This window comes from Xylocopa sonorina, chromosome 2 (assembly GCF_050948175.1).
Source record: "Xylocopa sonorina isolate GNS202 chromosome 2, iyXylSono1_principal, whole genome shotgun sequence".
NCBI lineage: Eukaryota > Metazoa > Arthropoda > Insecta > Hymenoptera > Apidae > Xylocopa > Xylocopa sonorina.
In genome coordinates, this window is record NC_135194.1 from 9,552,736 (window position 1) to 9,574,073 (window position 21,338).

Sequence of the window (21,338 nt, forward strand, 5' to 3'; positions counted from 1 at the left end):
TGATTACATTTTAGAACTCCCTTTATAACAATAAATGTGAAGCCAGAACTTGGTACAATTAATTTACATTGTGATCCGAGTATTTTAGAAGTACGTGCAATAATTTCACAGTGTTTTGATAAAATTATTAGAGTTGGAACATTGATTCCGAAAATTGAAACTATTTTATTTCCCGAATTGGAAGACCAGGGGTTCTTGTTTTCTGTATCACGATCTGAAGATTCGGTAAACGAATGTTATAAATTTTAATACATCTATGAAACAACTATTTAAACGTTCCAACTAGTATTTATTTCTAATGATTCTACTTGATTAAAATGTTATAAGATAGGATACTGTTGTTCATCTTGTTGTTATTGTAACTTTAAACAAATATCACACAGGTTTTAAAACTAATCAATGATGCGCTAGATGTTGTCAGTGCTCACGTTATGGGTCCACAAATATATTTGAAGTGTTATGAAAAATTGTTGTATATTATAGATGGTCAAGCTAAACAAAGTTTAAACAGTTTTTTTATGATCGAGCCCATGCCATATTTACATGAATTTGAACAAAAAATAAAAGGATATGACGACATTAGAAAAGAGATTTTTATGTTTAGGAACAAGGTAAACGTATAATTATTAAACATTTATATAATAATGTGCGTTCTGTTTGTATATTTTTATTTTAGATTCCCCTTAATATGATAGAAATCGACTGTACGATTGTGAACAATACTATAAGACAAATTCTTTATGAACTTCGCACTGAAATCTGTGATTTCTTTGCGGATGAATTACGAAGTAATAACCGAGATTTGTGTTCGAATTTTGATATAATAGCGGAAACAATTTCAAAAATGCCTGAAAAAACGCAAGACGTTGTTGAATTATACAATTATTTATGTGAAAGTCGGGACTCAACGATGTTCAACTTGAGAAGGAAACTGGCACGTTCTATAGAATTGATCTTATTCCTTTTCAACTATCAACCCCCCACAAATGAAGATATTCAATTAAATTCCCGTACTATTACGTGGCCAAAGGAAATGGAAACTGTTATGGATTTGGCGAACGCGAGATTAAATATGAGAAAAGAATACCTCGAGGAAGTATTACGTATAAGAAGGGATAATTTTGAACAAAAAATTCAGCATATGCAGTTGGCGATTGATCAGTTTAAGAAAAAAGATCCACCTGTATTAACTATAGATGAAATGGAAGAGGCGGTAGAGGAAATTGATCATCTTTCTACCGGAATGGAAGGAATTAAAAAGGAAGTCGAAGAGATTAACGAAGAAGAAACACTTTTAGATATGGAATTAAGTCCATATATTACAGTTCCTACAATGTCTACGATAGTTGGTGCGCTACACAGTCTTTGGCACACAATACTAGATTTTTATAAAAATTATGATCAGTGGTGCTATGGCCCGTTTTTCCATCTCGACGCCGACTATATTAAAGAAGAAACTGATAATACCTGGCGAACATTACATAAACTGGCACGGTTTGTTACCGATATTCCTGGTGCGCGAAAAATTACTGAAGTGGTTCGCGGTAAAGTGGAAAAGTTCAAACAATACATTCCCCTTTTACAAATTATATGTACCCCTGGTCTACAGAAACGGCATTGGGAGCAAATGAGCAAAATAGTAAATGTCGATATAGTACTAACAGCTACAAGTTGTCTTTCTGACATGGTCGATCTGGGATTATTAGTTCACGTAAGCAAACTTGAAGAAATATCATCGGCTGCTGTTAAGGAACACGCGCTCCAGCAAAATCTACAAAAGATGAAGGACGAATGGGCAGAGATTGAATTCAAATTTACACCATACCGCGAAACTGGCGTTTATATATTAACCGCTGTAGATGATATTCAACTATTATTGGACGATCACATTTTAAAAGCTCAGACCATGAGAAGTTCTCCCTTCATAAAGGCTTTCGAGCAGGAAATGCAAGCTTGGGAGAACAAATTATTACTAATGCAGGATATTATCGATCAATGGCTAATGTGTCAGGCAACATGGATGTATTTGGAACCTATATTCAGTAGCGAAGATATTATGCGACAAATGCCAACCGAGGCAAAAAATTTTAGAAGGATGGATAAGATTTGGCGTAATATCATGTCATATGTTGTCAAGAATAGTCGTGTACTTGAAGCTACCGCAATGCTAAATATGTTGCAAGACCTAACGCTATGTAATTCACTATTAGAAGAAATACAAAAAGGTTTAAACGATTATCTCGAAAAAAAACGCTTGTATTTCCCAAGGTTTTTCTTTTTATCAAATGACGAACTTTTAGAAATACTATCCGAGACTAAGGACCCTCAAAGAGTACAACCCCACTTAAAGAAATGCTTCGAAGGTATTAATAAATTACAGTTTACCAAGGATGAAGAAATAATTGGAATGTTCTCGAGCGAAGAAGAATATATTCCTCTAAGTGGGAAGATTTATCCTGCTGATGCAAAAGGGATGGTCGAGAAATGGTTGTGTCAAGTAGAACAACTTATGGTAGCTTCGCTTCGCGACATTGCCGAGGAAAGCATTATCGCATATTTCGATACCCCTAGAGAAGAATGGATGCTGTCTTGGCCTGGTCAAATCGTCATTTGTTCTTGTCAGGTACATTGGACTAGTGAAGTCTGTGAATCATTCGAAGACAATTCGACTGCTAATTATTTGCAAACATGCAACAGCCAAATAGAGAAAACAGTTACTTTAGTAAGAGGGAAGTTGGATCCGGGTGCAAGAATAACAATAAATGCCTTAATTGTGATAGATGTTCATGCACGAGATGTAGTACGTTTGCTTGTTGATAAAGAAGTGGACAATGTTATGGATTTTGATTGGATATCACAACTAAGATATTATTGGATAGATAATAGTATTCTCGTTTCGATAATCACGACTAACGTAGCATATGCCTTCGAGTACCTTGGGAATACATCGAGACTTGTCATAACACCATTAACTGATCGATGCTACAGAACACTAATGAGTGCATTGAAATTAAACCTTGGCGGCTCACCCGAAGGTCCAGCAGGAACTGGTAAAACAGAAACGGCAAAGGATCTAGCAAAAGCTGTTGCTAAGCAATGTGTAGTTTTTAACTGTTCAGATGGACTTGATTACAAAGCAATGGGTAAATTTTTTAAGGGACTTGCACAATCTGGAGCGTGGGCCTGTTTCGATGAATTTAACAGAATAGAATTAGAAGTTCTTTCCGTAATTGCCCAACAGATTTTAACTATTCAAATGGCTATCAGCGCAAATTTGGAGAAATTTGTATTCGAAGGCACAGAGTTAAAGCTGAATCCTACTTGTTATATTATCATAACTATGAATCCTGGTTACGCTGGACGTCAAGAACTTCCTGACAACTTAAAGGTTCTTTTTCGTTCGGTAGCAATGATGGTGCCAGATTATGCTATGATAGGAGAAATTACGTTATATTCGTTTGGTTTCATAGATGCTAAGAATCTTGCCGAGAAAATAGTTCACACGTACAAACTGTGTTCTGAACAATTGAGTTCGCAAAACCATTACGATTACGGAATGCGAGCAGTGAAGACTGTGCTTACGGCTGCTGGGAATCTGAAATTAAAATATCCAATGCAAAATGAGTCCATTTTGGTTCTTCGTGCGATTATTGACGTTAATCTTCCAAAATTCTTGGCTCAAGATATTCCATTATTTAATGGAATTTATACAGATCTTTTCCCCGGTATTAGTCTACCACAGCCAGACCGTGACGAATTGATAGAATTAGTCAAGATCGTATTACAAAAACGAAATCTTCAAGCTACACCCTGGTATATGGAAAAGATCATACAAATTTATGAGATGATATTAGTACGTCATGGTTTAATGATCGTAGGCCATACTTTAAGCGGAAAAACGCAAGCATATCAAAGCTTGGCCGAAGCTTTAGGGGATTTAGCTGGTAGAAGACGTGCTACTATGAGAGAATCTCCGGCGATTTACAAGATAATTAATCCAAAAGCTATTACATTAGAACAACTTTATGGCAGTTTCGATCCAGTATCACACGAATGGAGCGATGGTGTCTTGGCTAACATTTTTAGAGAGTATGCGCAAGCTGTGTCGATAGAACGAAAATGGATTGTTTTCGATGGTCCAGTTGATGCCGTATGGATCGAAAGTATGAATACAGTGCTGGACGATAATAAGAAACTCTGTCTGATGTCGGGAGAAATTATTCAAATGTCATCTAAAATGAACATGATGTTTGAACCAGCGGATTTGGAGCATGCGTCACCAGCCACTGTTAGCAGATGCGGAATGATTTACATGGAACCATCCCAGCTTGGGTGGAATGCATTGTTTGATTCATATAAAATATATCTTAAAGATAAGTTGTTAATCGAGCAGTATGAGTTAATTGTAGAACTGATCGAATGGCTGACACAGCCAATTCTGTTTTTTGTAAATCAACATTGCAAAATATTTGTAGAAGTGTCTGAACTTCATATGTTCTTAGTAAGTTGAAATATTTTTTCCATAATATTAGACATACATGTCTTGAACTGTGTGAAGTATTTAGTGATTGTACAGTTTAAAATTGAATAACAATTATTATTTCATTTTAAGTCTTTTACAAGACTCTTCACCACAATGTTGGACGGAGAAACACAAGTCAGTACAGTCTGGCTTCAGTGTACCTTATTATTTAGTATGGTTTGGGGGATGTGTTCAACATTAATAACCGACAGCAGAAAAACGTTCGATATTTATTTAAGAAAATTAATCCTTGGTAACGATGAAGAATATCCTAAACCTAAAGCATTTAAGTTGACAAAACAACAACTATTTCCTGATAAAGGAACTGTTTACGATTGGATATACGATAAAAGAAACAACGGATGTTGGATACCTTGGATGGATGCAACTTTACAGGTGTGTATTGATCATGTTAAAATATGTATTATTTTTCTTCCTCTTATGGTGGTATAATATATTTGTGCAGTATGTAAGTTTAATAATAATTTCAGACACTATCTCATATATTTATGTTCTAGATGTCTTTATTACCAGATATGAAATCTAGCGAATCAATTGTACCAACAACTGAAGTAGTGATTCAGTATTTCTTCATGACAAATCTTCTTCATAGAGCAATACCCATCTTATTTGTTGGGCCAACTGGTACTGGGAAGTCAGCTATTGTATTAAATTATTTAGAATTTCTACCTAGAGACAAATACATAGAAAATATCGTAAACTTCAGTGCTCGTACTACTGCTTCTCAAACTCAGGAAATAGTTATGTCGAAATTAGATCGTAGAAGAAAAGGCGTATACGGGCCCTCAATGGGGAAGAAATATGTATTGTTTGTTGATGACCTAAGTATGCCCCAAAAAGAATTATATGGAGCTCAACCGCCAATTGAACTTATTCGTCAATGTATAGATCACGGGCATTGGTTTGATTTAAAAGATACAACAATGTTACAATTAGTGGATATTTTTCTAATCTGTGCTATGTTACCACCTGGAGGAGGTTCCAATGTAGTTACACCGAGACTAACTCGACATATGCACATAATTGGTATTGACTTCTTCGAGGAAGCAACAATGACGAAAATTTTCTCTTCGATACTTGATTCACACTTTGCAAAAGGATTTACCACAGAGATATCAAGATTAGGAAAAATGATCGTTAACGCTACGATGGATATATTTCTTGGTGCTATAAAAACTTTTCTGCCAACTCCAGCAAAAAGTCATTACACTTTTAACTTGCGTGATTTTAATCGAGTTATTAGGGGTTTACTTTTGGTGCCAGCTTCTAGAATGAGCGATCCAGATAAGTTGATCAGACTGTGGATTCACGAAGTATACAGAGTCTTTAATGATAGACTGATAGATAGCAGCGATCAGGAAACATTATTCAAGATGGTTGAATATACTTGTTACGATCAGTTGCGACAACCGTTGGGGAAAGTTCTTTCCAGACTACTGAAAGAAGGTGAAAATGAAGTTAAAAGTTCTCATATACGGGATCTTTTCTTTGGTAATTACATAGAACCTACCGCTGTGCCCAGAATATACGATGAAGTGGTTGATTTAGAAGACTTGCAAGAAAAAATGGATTACTATTTAACAGAGTATAATATGCTTTCTAAAACACCAATGCCCTTGGTTTTATTCAGATATGCTATTGAACATATTTCTCGAATTTCACGGATATTATTACAGGAAAATAGCCATGCTCTTTTAGTGGGAATGGGTGGATCTGGTAGGAGTTCTTGTGCTAAACTAGCAATAAGTCTGTGTGAATATGTGATATATCAAATTGAAATTACTACTACTTATGGATTTTCGGAATGGCGAGAAGATCTTAAAAACTTACTGTTACGCGTAGGATGCGATGGAAAATCCACAGCTTTTCTTTTTGGCGATCATCAAATAAAAAATGAATCTTTCGTCGAAGATATAAATATGGTATTAAACACCGCCGATGTACCAAATTTATACAATACCGAAGAAAAAGCTGAAATTTTGGATAAAATGATGAACGTGATGCATGCAAGTGGTGAAAAGAAAGCTGAAGCTACTCCTATGGTTCTTTATAACATATTTCTTAAAAGAATAGTAAAAAATCTTCACTGGATTCTGACGATGTCTCCGATAGGAGATAAGTTTAGAAATCGCTTAAGAATGTTTCCTTCTCTGATAAATTGCTGCACTATCGATTGGTATACTGTTTGGCCACAAGATGCCTTGGAAAAAGTAGCTCGGATGTCATTGTTAAATGTTAATATTAATACGGATTTACGAGAAAAATGCGTTCATATTTCTCAACAATTCCACACAAGTATCGTCGTTATTAGTGAAGATTATTATAATACACAAGGCAGAAGATATTACGTTACGCCTACAAGTTTCTTGCAACTTATCAAATCGTTTTGTAAATTGTATAATCAGAAAATTGAAGAAATTACAATGCAACAAGTGCGTTATGAAACGGGACTGGAGAAATTAGATTTTGCAGCAGGGCAAATAGCAATAATGAAAGAAGAACTACAAGCTCTGCAACCAAAATTATTAGCACAATCTGAATTAAGTACCAAGCTTATGGTTAGAATAGAACAGGACACTATCAATATTGAAGCAAGGAAAGAAATAGTAGGTGCCGAAGAAGCTTTAGCAAATGAGGCTGCTGCTGCTGCACAGGCTATAAAGGATGATTGCGAAAGTGACTTAGCAGAAGCTACACCTGCACTAGAAGCTGCTTTAGCTGCACTAGATACGTTGAAACCTGCGGACATCAGTATCGTACGTTCTATGAAAAGTCCACCGGCGGGTGTAAGGCTGGTAATGGAAGCTGTTTGTGTTTTGAAAGGCGTCAAACCTGACAAAGTTCAAGACCCAGCAACAGGCCAGATTGTAGAAGATTATTGGCCAGCATCTATAAAGGTACTGAGCGATATGAGATTTCTTGAAAGTTTAAAGAACTTTGACAAAGACAATATACCACCAGCATATATGAAGAGAATTCGTGAGAAATTTATAAACGATAGAAGTTTTCAACCTGAAGCAATTAAAAAAGTTTCCACTGCCTGTGAAGGTCTTTGCAAGTGGGTACGAGCACTTGAAGTTTACGATCGGGTAATCAAAGTCGTCGCACCGAAACAAGCAATGCTAGCAGAAGCTGAAGCTGCCCTTGCTAAACAAATGGAAGCTTTAAATGCTAAAAGAGCACTCCTTCAAGAAGTTTCTCAGAAATTACAATCATTGAACGACGAATTTGCTGAATGTATGAGAGAGAAACAGAAACTTGAGAACCAAATTGATTATTGCAAGAAAAAGTTGGAAAGGGCTGAAAAATTGTTAGGCGGTTTAAGTGGAGAGAAAAATAGATGGCACGAGACAGCTATTATGTTGGGTGCAAGCCTTCATAACGTTATTGGAGATGTTTTATTGGCTTCGGGTGTTGTTGCCTATTTCGGAGCTTTCACAGTAGAATACAGAAACAAATTGATTGCAGAATGGCATACATCTTGTTTGAAAGCTGCAATTCCATGCGGAAAAAAGTTTAGTTTGATTGATATATTAGGCAAACAAGTGGAGATTAGAGCATGGATAATTTTTGGTTTACCAGCAGATAATTTTTCTGTAGAAAATGGTATAATAGTAAAAAAAGCCGATCGGTGGCCACTTATGATTGATCCACAAAATCAAGCTAACAAATGGGTAAAAAATATGGAGAAAGAAAATAACTTATTAGTTATTAAACTTTCTGATCCAAATTATGTAAAAATAGTGGAAACTTCAATACAGCTTGGTACGCCTGTTTTATTAGAAAATATTTTAGAGGAAATAGATGCAATATTAGAACCAGTGCTTCTTAAGAATATTTATAGAGAACGGGGTGTCTTGTACATGAAATTTGGAGACAATGTTATTGAATATCACCCTGATTTTCGATTTTATATTACAACACGCTTAAGAAATCCACATTATTTACCAGAGGTTGTTGTAAAAGTAACATTACTAAATTTTATGATCACTCCTCAAGGACTTCAGGACCAGTTATTAGGTATTGTTGTTGCTAAGGAATTACCCATTCTTGAAGAGCGCAAGAATCAATTAATAGTAGAAGAAGCGAATAATAAAAGAATATTAAAGGAAATAGAGGACAAAATATTGGAAGTTTTGTCTGCTTCTGAAGGTAACATTTTGGAGGATGAAACGGCGATTACAATATTATCTACTTCGAAATTGTTGTCAGAGGATATCGAAGCTAAACAAGAAGTAGCTGTAAAAACAGCGATAGAAATTGATAATGCTCGCAATGAATATAAGCCAGTTTCGGAACATGGTTCTGTATTATTCTTTTGTATTTCCGAGCTAACAAACATTGACCCTATGTACCAATATTCTTTGTCATGGTTCATTCATCTTTACGAAATGTCGATAGCTAATAGTGAACAGAGTAAAAGTTTAACAAAACGAATAAAAAATTTAAATAGCCACTTTACAGCCAGTATTTACAGAAACGTATGCCGTTCTTTATTTGAGAAGGATAAACTGATATTTTCTTTTGTCCTATGTATTGGTCTGTTACGTGCTATTGGACAAGTAAATGAAGACCTTTGGACATTTTTATTAGCAGGTGACGTAGCTCTGGATAATCCTTATCCTAATCCTGATTCATTTTGGTTAAGCGATAAGTCTTGGTCCGATGTAGTCGCAGCTTCGAATTTACCTGGACTTGAAAAATTGAAAGAATCTTTTGAGACACAAACATCACTGTGGAAAATGTATTATGATTTTTCTAATCCTCAAGAAGAATCATTTCCATATCCATTTCAAGATGAGAGTGAAAGTTTAAAAAAATTGATAATACTTAAATGTATAAGACCAGACAAAATTGTGGCTGCTGTGCGAATGTTTATTATACATCATATAGGACAGTCTTTTGTAGAACCACCACCATTTGATCTTCAAGCTTGTTATAATGATTCTAGTAACGTAACTCCTCTTATTTTCATTCTTTCCCCTGGATCTGATCCAATGGCTGGACTAATTAGATTTTCAGAAGATTATGGCATATCTAAAGAAAATTTGATGACTATATCATTGGGACAAGGTCAAGGTCCAATAGCAGTGAATATGATAGATAAAGGCATAAAAGATGGAGAATGGGTGGTACTCCAAAATTGTCACTTAGCAGTTTCTTGGATGAAAGAGCTGGATAGGATTTGTGATGAAATTATTATACCAGATAACACACATTCTAAATTCCGATTATGGCTAACTAGTTATCCCTCAATGGATTTTCCAATTTCGATTTTACAAAACGGAGTGAAAATGACTAATGAACCACCAAAAGGACTGAAAAATAATCTATTGAGAAGTTATCTAAACGATCCAATATCGGATATGAAATTCTTTAACAGCTGTACTAAAATAGCAGAATGGAGAAATCTTCTCTTTGCTTTATGTTTCTTTCATGCAGTTGTTCAAGAAAGACGTAATTTTGGCCCATTAGGTTGGAATATTCCTTATGAATTCAATGAATCAGATCTGCGTATCAGTGTTTTACAATTACAAGTAAGATTATACATTACAGTATTTACATATAATATTTTTCATATAAAAATCTTTCATTTGAATGCACTCTTCTAATACAGAATATCAAATGGAAAGAATTTGAAGTCTGAAGATATATTTATTATTCTGATGAACCTTATCTGATATGTATAAGAAACTCCTTTTATATTGTTATTTTTCAGCTATTTTTAAATGATTATGAGAAAGTACCATTTGAAGCACTTCTTTACTTAACTGGTGAATGCAATTATGGAGGTCGTGTAACTGATGACAAAGATAGACGTTTGCTGAATTCATTATTGGAACAATTTTACAATCATGAAGTTATTATAAATCCAGAGTAAGTTTTTTATGTTCTAATTTGGCATTTTTAAATTTCTTATAAACTTATAAAATGTGTAATAATAATATTGAGAAAATTAATAATGACTAAAATACTATGTTTAACTGTATGTACATATATATATTTTTTCATATAGATATTGTTTCTCACCAAGTTGTATATATCGTCTACCAGAAAATACAGATTATCATGGATGTCTAACATATATTCGTAACCTACCAATTAATCAACAGCCAGAAGTATATGGTTTACATGAGAATGCAGATTTAACAAAGGACAATCAAGAATCATCACAGCTACTTAAAGGGACCCTATTGACCCAACCACATATAACTGGGGTTGGAGTTGAGAGAGATGTTGATGAAATAGTTTATACACTATGCGCTGATATTTTATCCAAACTGTGGATGCAATTTGATATTGTAAAAGTTTCTAAAATATATCCAGTACTCTATATGAATAGTATGAATACAGTTCTCCGTCAGGAACTCATTAGGTTTAATAACCTTGTTAACGTGATCAGAAGTACTTTAATAGATGTACAAAAAGCTATTAAAGGATTAGTTTTAATGTCCTCTGAATTAGAAGAAGTTTTCTCTAGTATGAGCATTGGTACAGTGCCTACTACTTGGAGTAAGGTGTCGTATCCATCCTTGAAACCATTAGGAAGTTATATTAATGATTTACTAGACAGATTAAAATTTTTCCAAGATTGGATAGATAATGATGCACCAAATGTCTTTTGGATATCTGGATTCTTTTTCACACAATCTTTTCTTACTGGTGTTTTACAAAATTACGCCCGTAAACACAAAATTCCAATTGATAGATTAGATTTTGAATTTGAAGTAACTACATTTGAAACTGAAGTGGAAACATCACCATCCTATGGAGTTTATATAAGTGTAAGGCTTCTATCATTAAACCATAAACTGTTGTTCTTGTTATGAATAACTGAGTTTTTAAAATGTTATGTTTCTGAGCGTGTTGCTGTGTATTAGTGTAGCCTGACAATGTGATCGTACGACCGCGTAGTGTACATAAATGAAAATTAGTAATTTAAGTTATATATATTTAAAACCATCTTGTATTAGCGAAAATTTATTTTAAATTTCAGGGCCTATTTTTAGAAGGAGCAAGATGGAACAGACAGCTAAAAGAAATTGATGAATGCAAATCGAAAATACTCTTTGATCTTGTTCCCATTATGTGGTTAAAGCCTGGCATAAAAGCTGAATTCATTATTAATTTCGTATATTATTGTCCTGTGTACAAGACAAGTGAAAGACGTGGTGTTTTAGCTACTACTGGACATTCTTCTAATTTTGTATTATATATTTTGTTTCCAACACATATTAAAGAATCTCATTGGATTAGAAGAGGAGTAGCTTGTTTGTGTCAATTAGATGATTAAATTGTCTAAAAATATATAATTAATCTTTCATATAAGTATTGTTAGAATAATATACTAGAATATCTAAGAAAACATTGTACATTTGGATTAATTAAAAACTCTAAATTATTAAACTGAAACATACCTTATACCTTATAAACTGTCTTATTTTACATTTAACTTTAGAAACAGGAAAATTATTTTGGGTAATAAAACTAATATGGCAAGTTCTATATAGTAACTTTCTAAACATACAGAACATAATATTTTCAAAATTATACATTAAAATTATTATTAGCATTCCAGAACAATTCAATTGGTATAAATAAAGAATGACATGGAACAACTAGTATTGATCACAAGAGAATTAACTAGAATATATATATTTGTAATAACCTAACAAAAAAATAACATATAACTCGTTTTTAATGTAAATATTCTGCCATTAGATGTTTAAAAAAAGTATACACATTTTTGTCTTTCCTAATCTTTTATTTTTAATTTTACTGTCTCTCTAACATATTAGTTTTTAAAGAGATTTGTTTAATTAAATATTATAAATATAATTATAATAACTGTGCGTATTAATATAATAAATTTATACTTGTGTAAAAATATATAATTATAAAAATATATACATAAAAAAAGATATAGACCTAAAAGGTCAAATTCAAATACACTAGAATCTGAAACAAAATTTGAACTATTTTCTTATTCATATTATGAATTATCTACAGCTTTAGCTTTTCTTGTAGGTACATTTATAATATATAAAAAAGTCAAATACATTTTTTCTTTATTTTACTTCGAATAGTGTGCTCTACATGTTCAAAATAACTAAATTTATGTAGCATTTACAAGATTGAAACCAAGTTTGTAATTCAAATTCTATTCACACACCTTTCTCTCTCTTATTATATTTCAAGAAGAGATAAGTAAACATATTAAAATAGTGATCAAATGCCTAGATTAGGGTAATCTAACTAATAAATTAACCTTGAATGCGATTTACATAGATTTATATATATTTTATTTAAAAATTTATTTCCTTGTTAAAACTACTTTTTTTAAACTATTTCTTTTTATTATATTTTTATCTGAATATTCACATTTTTTTATTACATTAATCATATTATTTTTTCCATTACATTCCATATGCAAATAACCATATGTTATTTTCTTTTCCTTCATTTTTTTTTCTCATTTATTCGTAAATTCAAGTTATTAGTTTTAGTTTCAATGTCAAATACTTTCAGACTTTTTAATATCGAAATTAATTATTATATTCTGCCAAACTGTTAATGGTTATTACAAACTTTTAATAATGTATCATTATTTCTGAAGTAATAGTCAAATTATTTATGTACATCAATTTTATATATAATAAATGAATGTATTTATTTTCTAAGCTAAACAAGTAGGTATGTTATAGTATTGGATTAACAGCTTAATTAACTTTTAAACTCCCCCTCTCATCAATTCTGAAAATTTGTATCATCTTCAAACACAGAAACTATGAGCACGCTTCAAACAGTTTTATAATTTTGTTACTTACTTTCTTGCATAAGAAATTCAACAACATTGTTAAAATTAAAAAGTGGATAAAATTTATTAATTAAGACTTGGATTCTGTATAGTATCCCATTGAATTTCAATTCTAGGCCATTTTGTTTGCAGTACTGTTAACATAGGGTTGCTTTCCATAATACCCTTAATAGTACATTCCAACAATACTGCTTGGCCTCTATGATAAATCACTTTGTTTTCTGGATTGCTATGAGGGAGACCATTATAGTGATACAGAGGAAATGTATCTGGACAAGTTCTTGGTTCCTCAGGGAAAAATTCATCCATAAAATTAGTACGCAAAATAATTCCTAAATTTTCATTATCCAATTTTTTTTTTATCACATGGACACTGTAATAAGAAGGATCTGTTGTATTAAATACAATGAAGCTTGGCCCTTAGAATTGTTCATAAATATTGCATGATGTTTTGCATGATCATGATATGAATGGTTAAGCTTGGTTCCTGGTGCTAGACAAATGCACTATCCATGCAATTTTAGTAACGAAATTATATTAAGAGTTTACAAAATTATGAAATTTAATAAAATTTGAAAGAAAAATTGTATGTGAAAAGACATATTATGCACTAAAATATATATTTTTGTTACTGAGATACTTACTATTCTGTGTCTGTAACTAGTCCAAGTTCAGCAAGAACATCTTGTAACAAATTAACAGGAATAAAATTATTCCCTTCAGGATCGAATTTTCTAAAAACTCTCTTTGCTTGATCTGCTGGTGTTTCAGGACTGACCAATCTCTTTTCAGTTGAAAATAGCACACTCAAATGAGTTTCTGAACCCAGTACCCAAATGGGATGTGATGGAGATTTTAAAAAAGTTCCTACTTCACAATAACATAGATGTTCAAGAAGTGCAAGAAATCCTATTGAATTTTGTTTATCTATTCCTCGTAATTCTGAAATTTTTAGATTATTTTAACATTAATAATATAAACAATTTATATTATCAAATACAGTGATATAGAGATAAATGTAGAGTTTTTGTGTTGATCCAATGATTCAGCATTTTAAAGACAATATTCTCTACTAAAACAGTATTTTCTTTAACATTATTTGTATTATTTTACTACATAGATATATAATACATAATAAATTTCTTACTGAGGCCTCCAACATCTTGATCATGATCCCATACATGACTAACTGCTCTTCCAGTAAGCATTAGATTTATAAGGCTCTGACTTCCATAACCATAGACTGAATCGATCATTGGTTCTAAAGGATCCGACATTTCAGAACGAATTTCAGTTATGCCTTTTGTAACAATTACACTATAAAGAAGCAATAAGATACCATATCGGTCTTTTAACATCTCCAATCTTTCAGAAAAAAATTCTTCCAGTTGTTCAGTAGTATTTGTTGTAAATAGCCTATAAAAAATATTGTTATTATAAACAAGCTCTGCATATTATATTTCTGTGCTTGAGAAATCAGTAAATATATTAGAGGTAGTGTGCAGGTACAGGTATGTACGAGTGTTTGGGCTGGACCATCAAGAGTCAGTTGGGCTATCCATGATATACGAATGCTCTAATTACCTAATACTTTACTTAAATTTATTAAATTATACATTTACATCAATGAATAGCTGACAAATATTTGCTACTCACTTACTTAGGGATGTTATCTGTTCAACTAATTTCTTCCTCTTTTGAATCAGTCTGAAAGTGATAAAGTACCCATAAAGTATTAGGCAATACGAACATTTGTACCCGCACATTTCTAACTAAAGAGACAGTTTTATATTACAGGAAGTATCTTAATATGAAAACATTTACGAATTTATATTATACAATTATATACATTATGGTAAAAATAAACATGACAATCTTTAAATAGTTTCATTACAAATTATCAAGTGAATTGAATTGAATTACTAATAATCGTAAATGCCATTAATAAATATTCAATGTTTTCATATGCTGAATTTTATTTAGAAATATCAGAATTATATAAATATTTTGATGCGTTTTAGATATCGTAAAAAGCAATGCATACTGTATATAAAATGGACTTATTAACACATTTCGTGTCGATTCTACTACCTGCCATTCTTCGCTAGCCGCCGATAAAATATCCACAAATATATTATAAGGCCATCACATACAGTTTATGTAAAAATTTTGCAATATATTGGCACCAAATGTGTTAACAGAATTCATCGAATTCCTTATTTATAGACTATCAGTAAACAATATAAATTACAAAAATGCATTAATGTCGAATGATCATCACTTTAATTGCCCCATTTTTCCAAAAGGCACCTACAGGCGACGTCTCTTATTTATTCTATAACATAAACAAATTGATTGTTTATAGGATTTAATGCACTCTAATGAATAGTAGTAGCATACTGCTATTTGTATTAACACTTTACTTTTTTTATTAATGAAATAAATATATTAAAAGAACGATATAGTACAGTATAAGTTATAACTTTTTGAAAATTGGAACACAAGCTAGAAATTTATCCAACAGACCTATTGATTCTCATTATAAATATAGTTCAAGTTAAGCTTTCGAATTTCATATTCCAGGCTTCATCTGTACTTTCTTGATTGATTCCTTAACATGGCCTGGTTAACATTCAATAGCTTTGAGCAAAGGAGACTTAGATTCTGTTCCAGACACTTTAAATTTCCAAATTACAATACAAGGAATATTTACATGCTTCATTAGTAATGAGATGGGTAAAATAGATTCCTTAACACAATGCAAATTTGCATTAATCTAGAATAATATAAGTAGAAACTGAAGTCACTACTGATTCGCTACTTGTATCCAGTATACAAAATTTTTTACATTTTTGTTAAACATTTTTCCATTCTGTAGTAAAAGTTACCATCAACAAAAGTATTACACACTAGAGATTCTTACTTTTCATTTATAACTTTAATAATTACATTCTCAAAATAAAATACGCATATACAAAATGTGATGAATTCTATATACTAACAAAGTTTTGTTAACTAGTAAACAATTCATTTGCAGAATTCTTTGTACGAATATTGATAAAACATCAAGACTATTTTCTGCCCATTTCTGATAAATAAAACGCAGTACACTTTTTTACATTCTGTACATATATCCATATCCTTTTAAAATTATATTTAAAATACCCTTATCTTTTATAGTATGTTTTTTTACCTTAATTGAGAATGAAAAAGATCACAATCTATATTTTGACATTCTTCATTTATTTCCATCAATAATATTTCTTTATTCTGTTCCATGTTCTCATTATTTTCTATGCTTATTTCTTCTTCACGATTTTCAATTTTTGGTACCTTCTCTATCCACTTAGCTTTTCTTTCATTTTCATGATTTGGAAATGTACAATCCATGAACACAATACAAAACTTTGGAACTTTCTCCCCAGCTGCTTGTTTCAAAATTTCTATTGAAGCTCGCACAAGCAATTGATAAGATGTATCTATGTTTATACTCTTCCATATAGAAATATCAGTCTCAGAAAGTAACTCTTTCAAAATAAAGGCTTGAACAGGAGCTATTACTGCACAAGGACCACCTTCTGTTTGTACTAATGCCGTTGGTTCATCAGGACTAAAATAAAATCCTAGAGCAATAAAAATAAATTATAAAACAATGATAGAAAATTAAATTTACTGTCTAAAATTTATAAATCGTTGTTATGTTATATACATGTATTACTACATCATACGTAAAGATTTTATATGTTACCCATAGATATTTAAAATTTGTACATTAAAGTTATCATAACTTGACATATATTAAAAACTTGCATTATTAATGCACTGTTTACGATAAATATCAAGCCAACAGTTAAAACCGTTGTTAGAAAATAATAATATAAAATTATTAGTTTATCTTTGAAAACTAAGGAAAAATCGAGACACTGGATTGCTATATAAACAGTTTTAAATCTACCTATTAGCTAAAATGTACAAGTATATATTAAAGTACACCCTCTCTGTGCAAACTTTAAATAAAAGAATTAATGTTTTTGTAATACCCAAACCTATTCATTTTTTAGTAATAAAAGTTAAATTCATCCACAAATATGTTAAAATACTTTAAGTAAGCAGCCAGACTAGGCAGGTTGTTGGTATAATGATAATGTCTGTAGGTGAATAAACAGAAAGTTCATAATTTAAACCCAATTTGGGTATAAACTTGTTTATTATTTATTTCTATTTAATGCTTTTAGATATATATCTTTATTATAATCCCTTTTAATCTTTAGCCAGCTGACATTTGGTCACAAAAAATATGTAGCAGTGTCTTATCCAAATTCGTGCCATGTGTTTAGAGAAAATACAAATGCCACTGAAAACTGGTATACTCCCTTGTAATGCAAAATTATTCTGATTACTTGATAGCCATAAAGGAGAAGTAAAGAAACAAGTCAATCAAATGTTATAATATGGTATTGTACAATCTATATAATATTGGTCTACAAAAATGCACTAGTTAGAGATACTCAGATATTTGAGGCTTCTGAATAAAAAATTAAATTAAGTTTCCATAGACGATTTATTCTCAATACCTCATATCAGCTGTACATTAGACTAGTTACGGTAATTGCTCAATCTATTAAAAACTATATAAAATGATCCACTTTCAATTTCATTCAAACGTCACACATTTGTAAGCAGATAGGTTCTAATGCTAGTTTTTATTTACATTCTAATACATAATTAAATATTGTTGTTGTTTTTAATGATATAGCAAATGCTTAAGATACAATTTGACTGGTTTCAAAGGAGGAATATCATAGGAAAGCCTTCTTTCCATCATTTTTAATTAGTTGTTCACATCTATTTTATAAAAAATTACTTATTCTATAGCAGTACATAGCTGTAAGAATGGTACATTCTACAATTACCTATTTTAGGGAGTTTATTGTTACTAATGCATATGTTACATTACTGGTAATTAAAAATCTGATACATGATAAATAAAAAACTATATATTAAAAAATCTCTTGATTTTATTGATGCAAATCTTGTAGGCAATTAGAAATACTGCAAAAACTATGAATTTCTTATTGAAATTTCAAAGTAATTATATTTATATTTTTATGGTAAGGACATGTTAAAATGGTTATTGATCTTGAATTTTTCCACATTCTTTTGGATAATATACATTACTCTAAAAATAAAGAAAAATGAGTGTTTGAAGTTATTTTATGTAGAAAGGAACTACTTTGAATTCTTGTTTTCTATGTTTAGTAATTTTATTATTAGTTCATGTAATTGTAAATATTGCTACATTAAAATATGGCAATAAATAGTTTCTATATAAAAACGTTTAAAGATATTTTAAGACTATTTTGTGGCTTAAAATATACACAAAAATATAATTTTAGAGCATTTCTTATCCTGCCATTTCTTTAATTACATACCTTCTTGAATTTCAAGTTTTTACTTCTTACTTTTCAATCTTTTGTACATTATATGAAAATATGTGTTTGATTTTAAAATCTTTTACCTTTAACAACTGTGGGTGGATTACAGCAAAAATGATGCATGATGTCTTGAATCTTGAAAAAAAGAGAAATTCGTTCCCTTTGAAAATTATTATCTTTTGGATTTTCCATCATGTTTATTATACCATCCTAACACTATTTCAGAATTTGATAACTTTTTTTGGTGTTCAAAGTTATCTGAAGGTCATCTCTCCAATATGCTTAAATGCATTCTAATGTCCATTATAAGACGAAGTAGAAAAAAATATATGCTCTCCTGTAAAAAAATACAGCTAACGTTGAAAAGGTTCAAAATGATGATGGTAAACTAAAATTTTTCTTCCATGATATTACTCCTTTGAAACCATTCAAATGATACTTTACACTTTTTATATCATTAAAAATAAGGGAGATATTTAGATGTTGATGTTTTGGTAAGACATTGTGTTTTACATGTTTACTTTACATTCAACAAACTGTTGAATAATAATTTGACATTAAATAGATCATAGGGCTGCTCCATATTTGTGACCTTCTTATTTTCTGAACTGGATGTCGCTGGATTTCTTTCTTTGAAGATTGGCTAAAGAAATGGTAAGACCACTTAGGGTAGATACTTGTATATAACATTGATAAAGATAAAATTAATGCTAAGTATCTGTGAAAAAGTTTAGAATATCTTAAGTAAGTAAGAATTAGGGTGACCACCTTAAAATATATACACAGGCATGATTATTTTATCGTTACTTATATTCAATCTAATAATTTCTCTACATAATCTTCCTTTTAGTTTGTGAAAAATGAATATCATAAAGAATGACACATATTTATAAAAAACAGTAGCACCACTTTTACATGCTGTTATTGAAAATATATCCTATGCAAAAATTATGGTATTTATGAAGATGCTTTACATTTAAACTAAATGTAATATATCAATTATATAAGTTAAAATTATATAAGTATTTACATGCAAAAAAAGAAACACACATTACACAAGTTTATTAATAATGTTATATATGCGAAATAAATAATGTTACATTTCCCACTATACTATAATGAATAAAATTATAATGTAATAAAGTAGATATAAAACACACACGTTTACAATATTTAAAAATTTGTATTAAAAGTTTATATTTCAAAATATTATACTATTATACTCATTTCTTTATAAATAAAGAATATATAAAATCAATTATAATTTCAATAGAATATATTTCTTGTACATATTTTAATAATTATGATTAATTCATTAAGTAGTTACTTAAAAACCTTTGAAATGATTGTTCAATATTATTATGACTAATTACTTTGCATTTCGAGGGTCTATTTTGTAACAAGTAATATTTTTTATTAATCCTCTATTTTTATCAGATATTTTAATCTTTACTTTATATATAACCCTTTGATCTATGCATTACAATAATATTGCTTATTTAGCATACTGAACTAATTTTAAATTACATTGTAAATTGGTTCTATTATAAAAAAATCAGTTAAAAAAATTATTTGCATAAACTAATTCTAATTATAGTATTCACATTTTATTAAGACTTTTTAATACCCATAGCTTGTTTATCCTAGATAAATTAGAATATCCGATTGTCCTAGATAAATAATAATAATTTACAAATTGCAAACTCAAATACTTTTCATAATATGCTTAAAAATATCCAAAGGAGATGACACACAGAGTTATTGCTCATGATAATAACACAAGTTAAATTATTTTGAAATATATTTACAATTTAATTGTTAAAAGTTTAAAAAACAAAGGTATAAGCTTACCTTGAGCCCATCGCTTAAAAACATCTTTCTTAACAGTATTACCCCATAGCAATGCCTTGATAGAATGTATAAACTCGTCGTCGCACTGACTAACATTTTCAGCCATTATCCACGTTTTCTTCAATTAACAGATCATTAAGCCGCGTTGCACAGGCACCAATTATTTTAAAGTCCAATTATTCTGTTACTTATTATAAAAATTAGACTTAGATTTTATAACCTATTTCATGGAGGAAATCAATCACCCAGTACTTCGCCATTTTGGATATTGCACAGTTAACACAGTGTAATAGAAAGGTATTCGAAGAGAGGACTTCAAAGCACTTTTTCTTCTGCGAACTACTAGTTTCAGTGGTCACCACTGAGATAATGAAGATATAAAGATATAGAATATTTGTAATTATTCCATTTTATTTAATCCATGCAAATAAGTATAATAATTTGAAAAAGTGTTTCACATAAAACTTGTTTTGTATTTATACGAAGATGTTATGATGTATACAATGCTTATCTAAGTGAAAAGGCTTTAAAATTTCAAGATTTTTTATCTATATGTTTACTTAACTGAACGTGTAAGCATACTGAAAAGAATGCATTAATTTTATAAAAAGTAGGCTTAAGTCAGTTTAAGCTTACCATAATCCGGCATCATCTGATTTATTCTATATTCCTAGGCCCATGCCTGAATCTG

The 21,338-nt window shown here is 30.7% G+C and overlaps 2 protein-coding genes and 1 long non-coding RNA gene across 4 annotated transcripts; 1 reads left to right on the forward strand and 2 right to left on the reverse strand.

Annotated features, from left to right (window-relative positions):
- Positions 1–431: 431 nt before the first annotated feature.
- Positions 432–11,882, forward strand: Dnah3 (dynein heavy chain 3, axonemal). Its single transcript, XM_076910378.1, has 7 exons — positions 432–611; positions 677–4,501; positions 4,613–4,918; positions 5,041–10,080; positions 10,263–10,420; positions 10,560–11,328; positions 11,541–11,882. The coding sequence occupies exons 1-7, from the start codon at positions 432–434 to the stop codon at positions 11,835–11,837; spliced, it is 10,575 nt and encodes a 3,524-aa protein (XP_076766493.1). The 3' UTR covers positions 11,838–11,882.
- A 941-nt stretch (positions 11,883–12,823) lies between these two features.
- Positions 12,824–20,952, reverse strand: LOC143432932 (ubiquitin carboxyl-terminal hydrolase MINDY-3 homolog). 2 transcript variants are annotated; one of them, XM_076909933.1, is made up of 5 exons: positions 20,648–20,952; positions 16,555–16,971; positions 14,509–14,777; positions 14,006–14,303; positions 12,824–13,734 (listed from the first exon to the last, which is right to left on the reverse strand). In XM_076909933.1, exons 1-5 carry the CDS (start codon positions 20,656–20,658, stop codon positions 13,428–13,430), a joined length of 1,302 nt encoding a protein of 433 aa, XP_076766048.1. In that variant the 5' UTR covers positions 20,659–20,952; the 3' UTR covers positions 12,824–13,427. The 2 variants fall into 2 exon arrangements, with proteins under 2 accessions (XP_076766048.1, XP_076766047.1); XM_076909932.1 differs by having other exon boundaries at positions 16,555–16,984; positions 20,648–20,949.
- LOC143432933 (uncharacterized) lies at positions 17,472–19,307 on the reverse strand. The gene is made up of 3 exons (XR_013103082.1): positions 19,241–19,307; positions 18,880–19,133; positions 17,472–17,734 (listed from the first exon to the last, which is right to left on the reverse strand). It is a non-coding gene; the product is annotated as an uncharacterized LOC143432933 (long non-coding RNA).
- Positions 20,953–21,338: the final 386 nt, after the last annotated feature.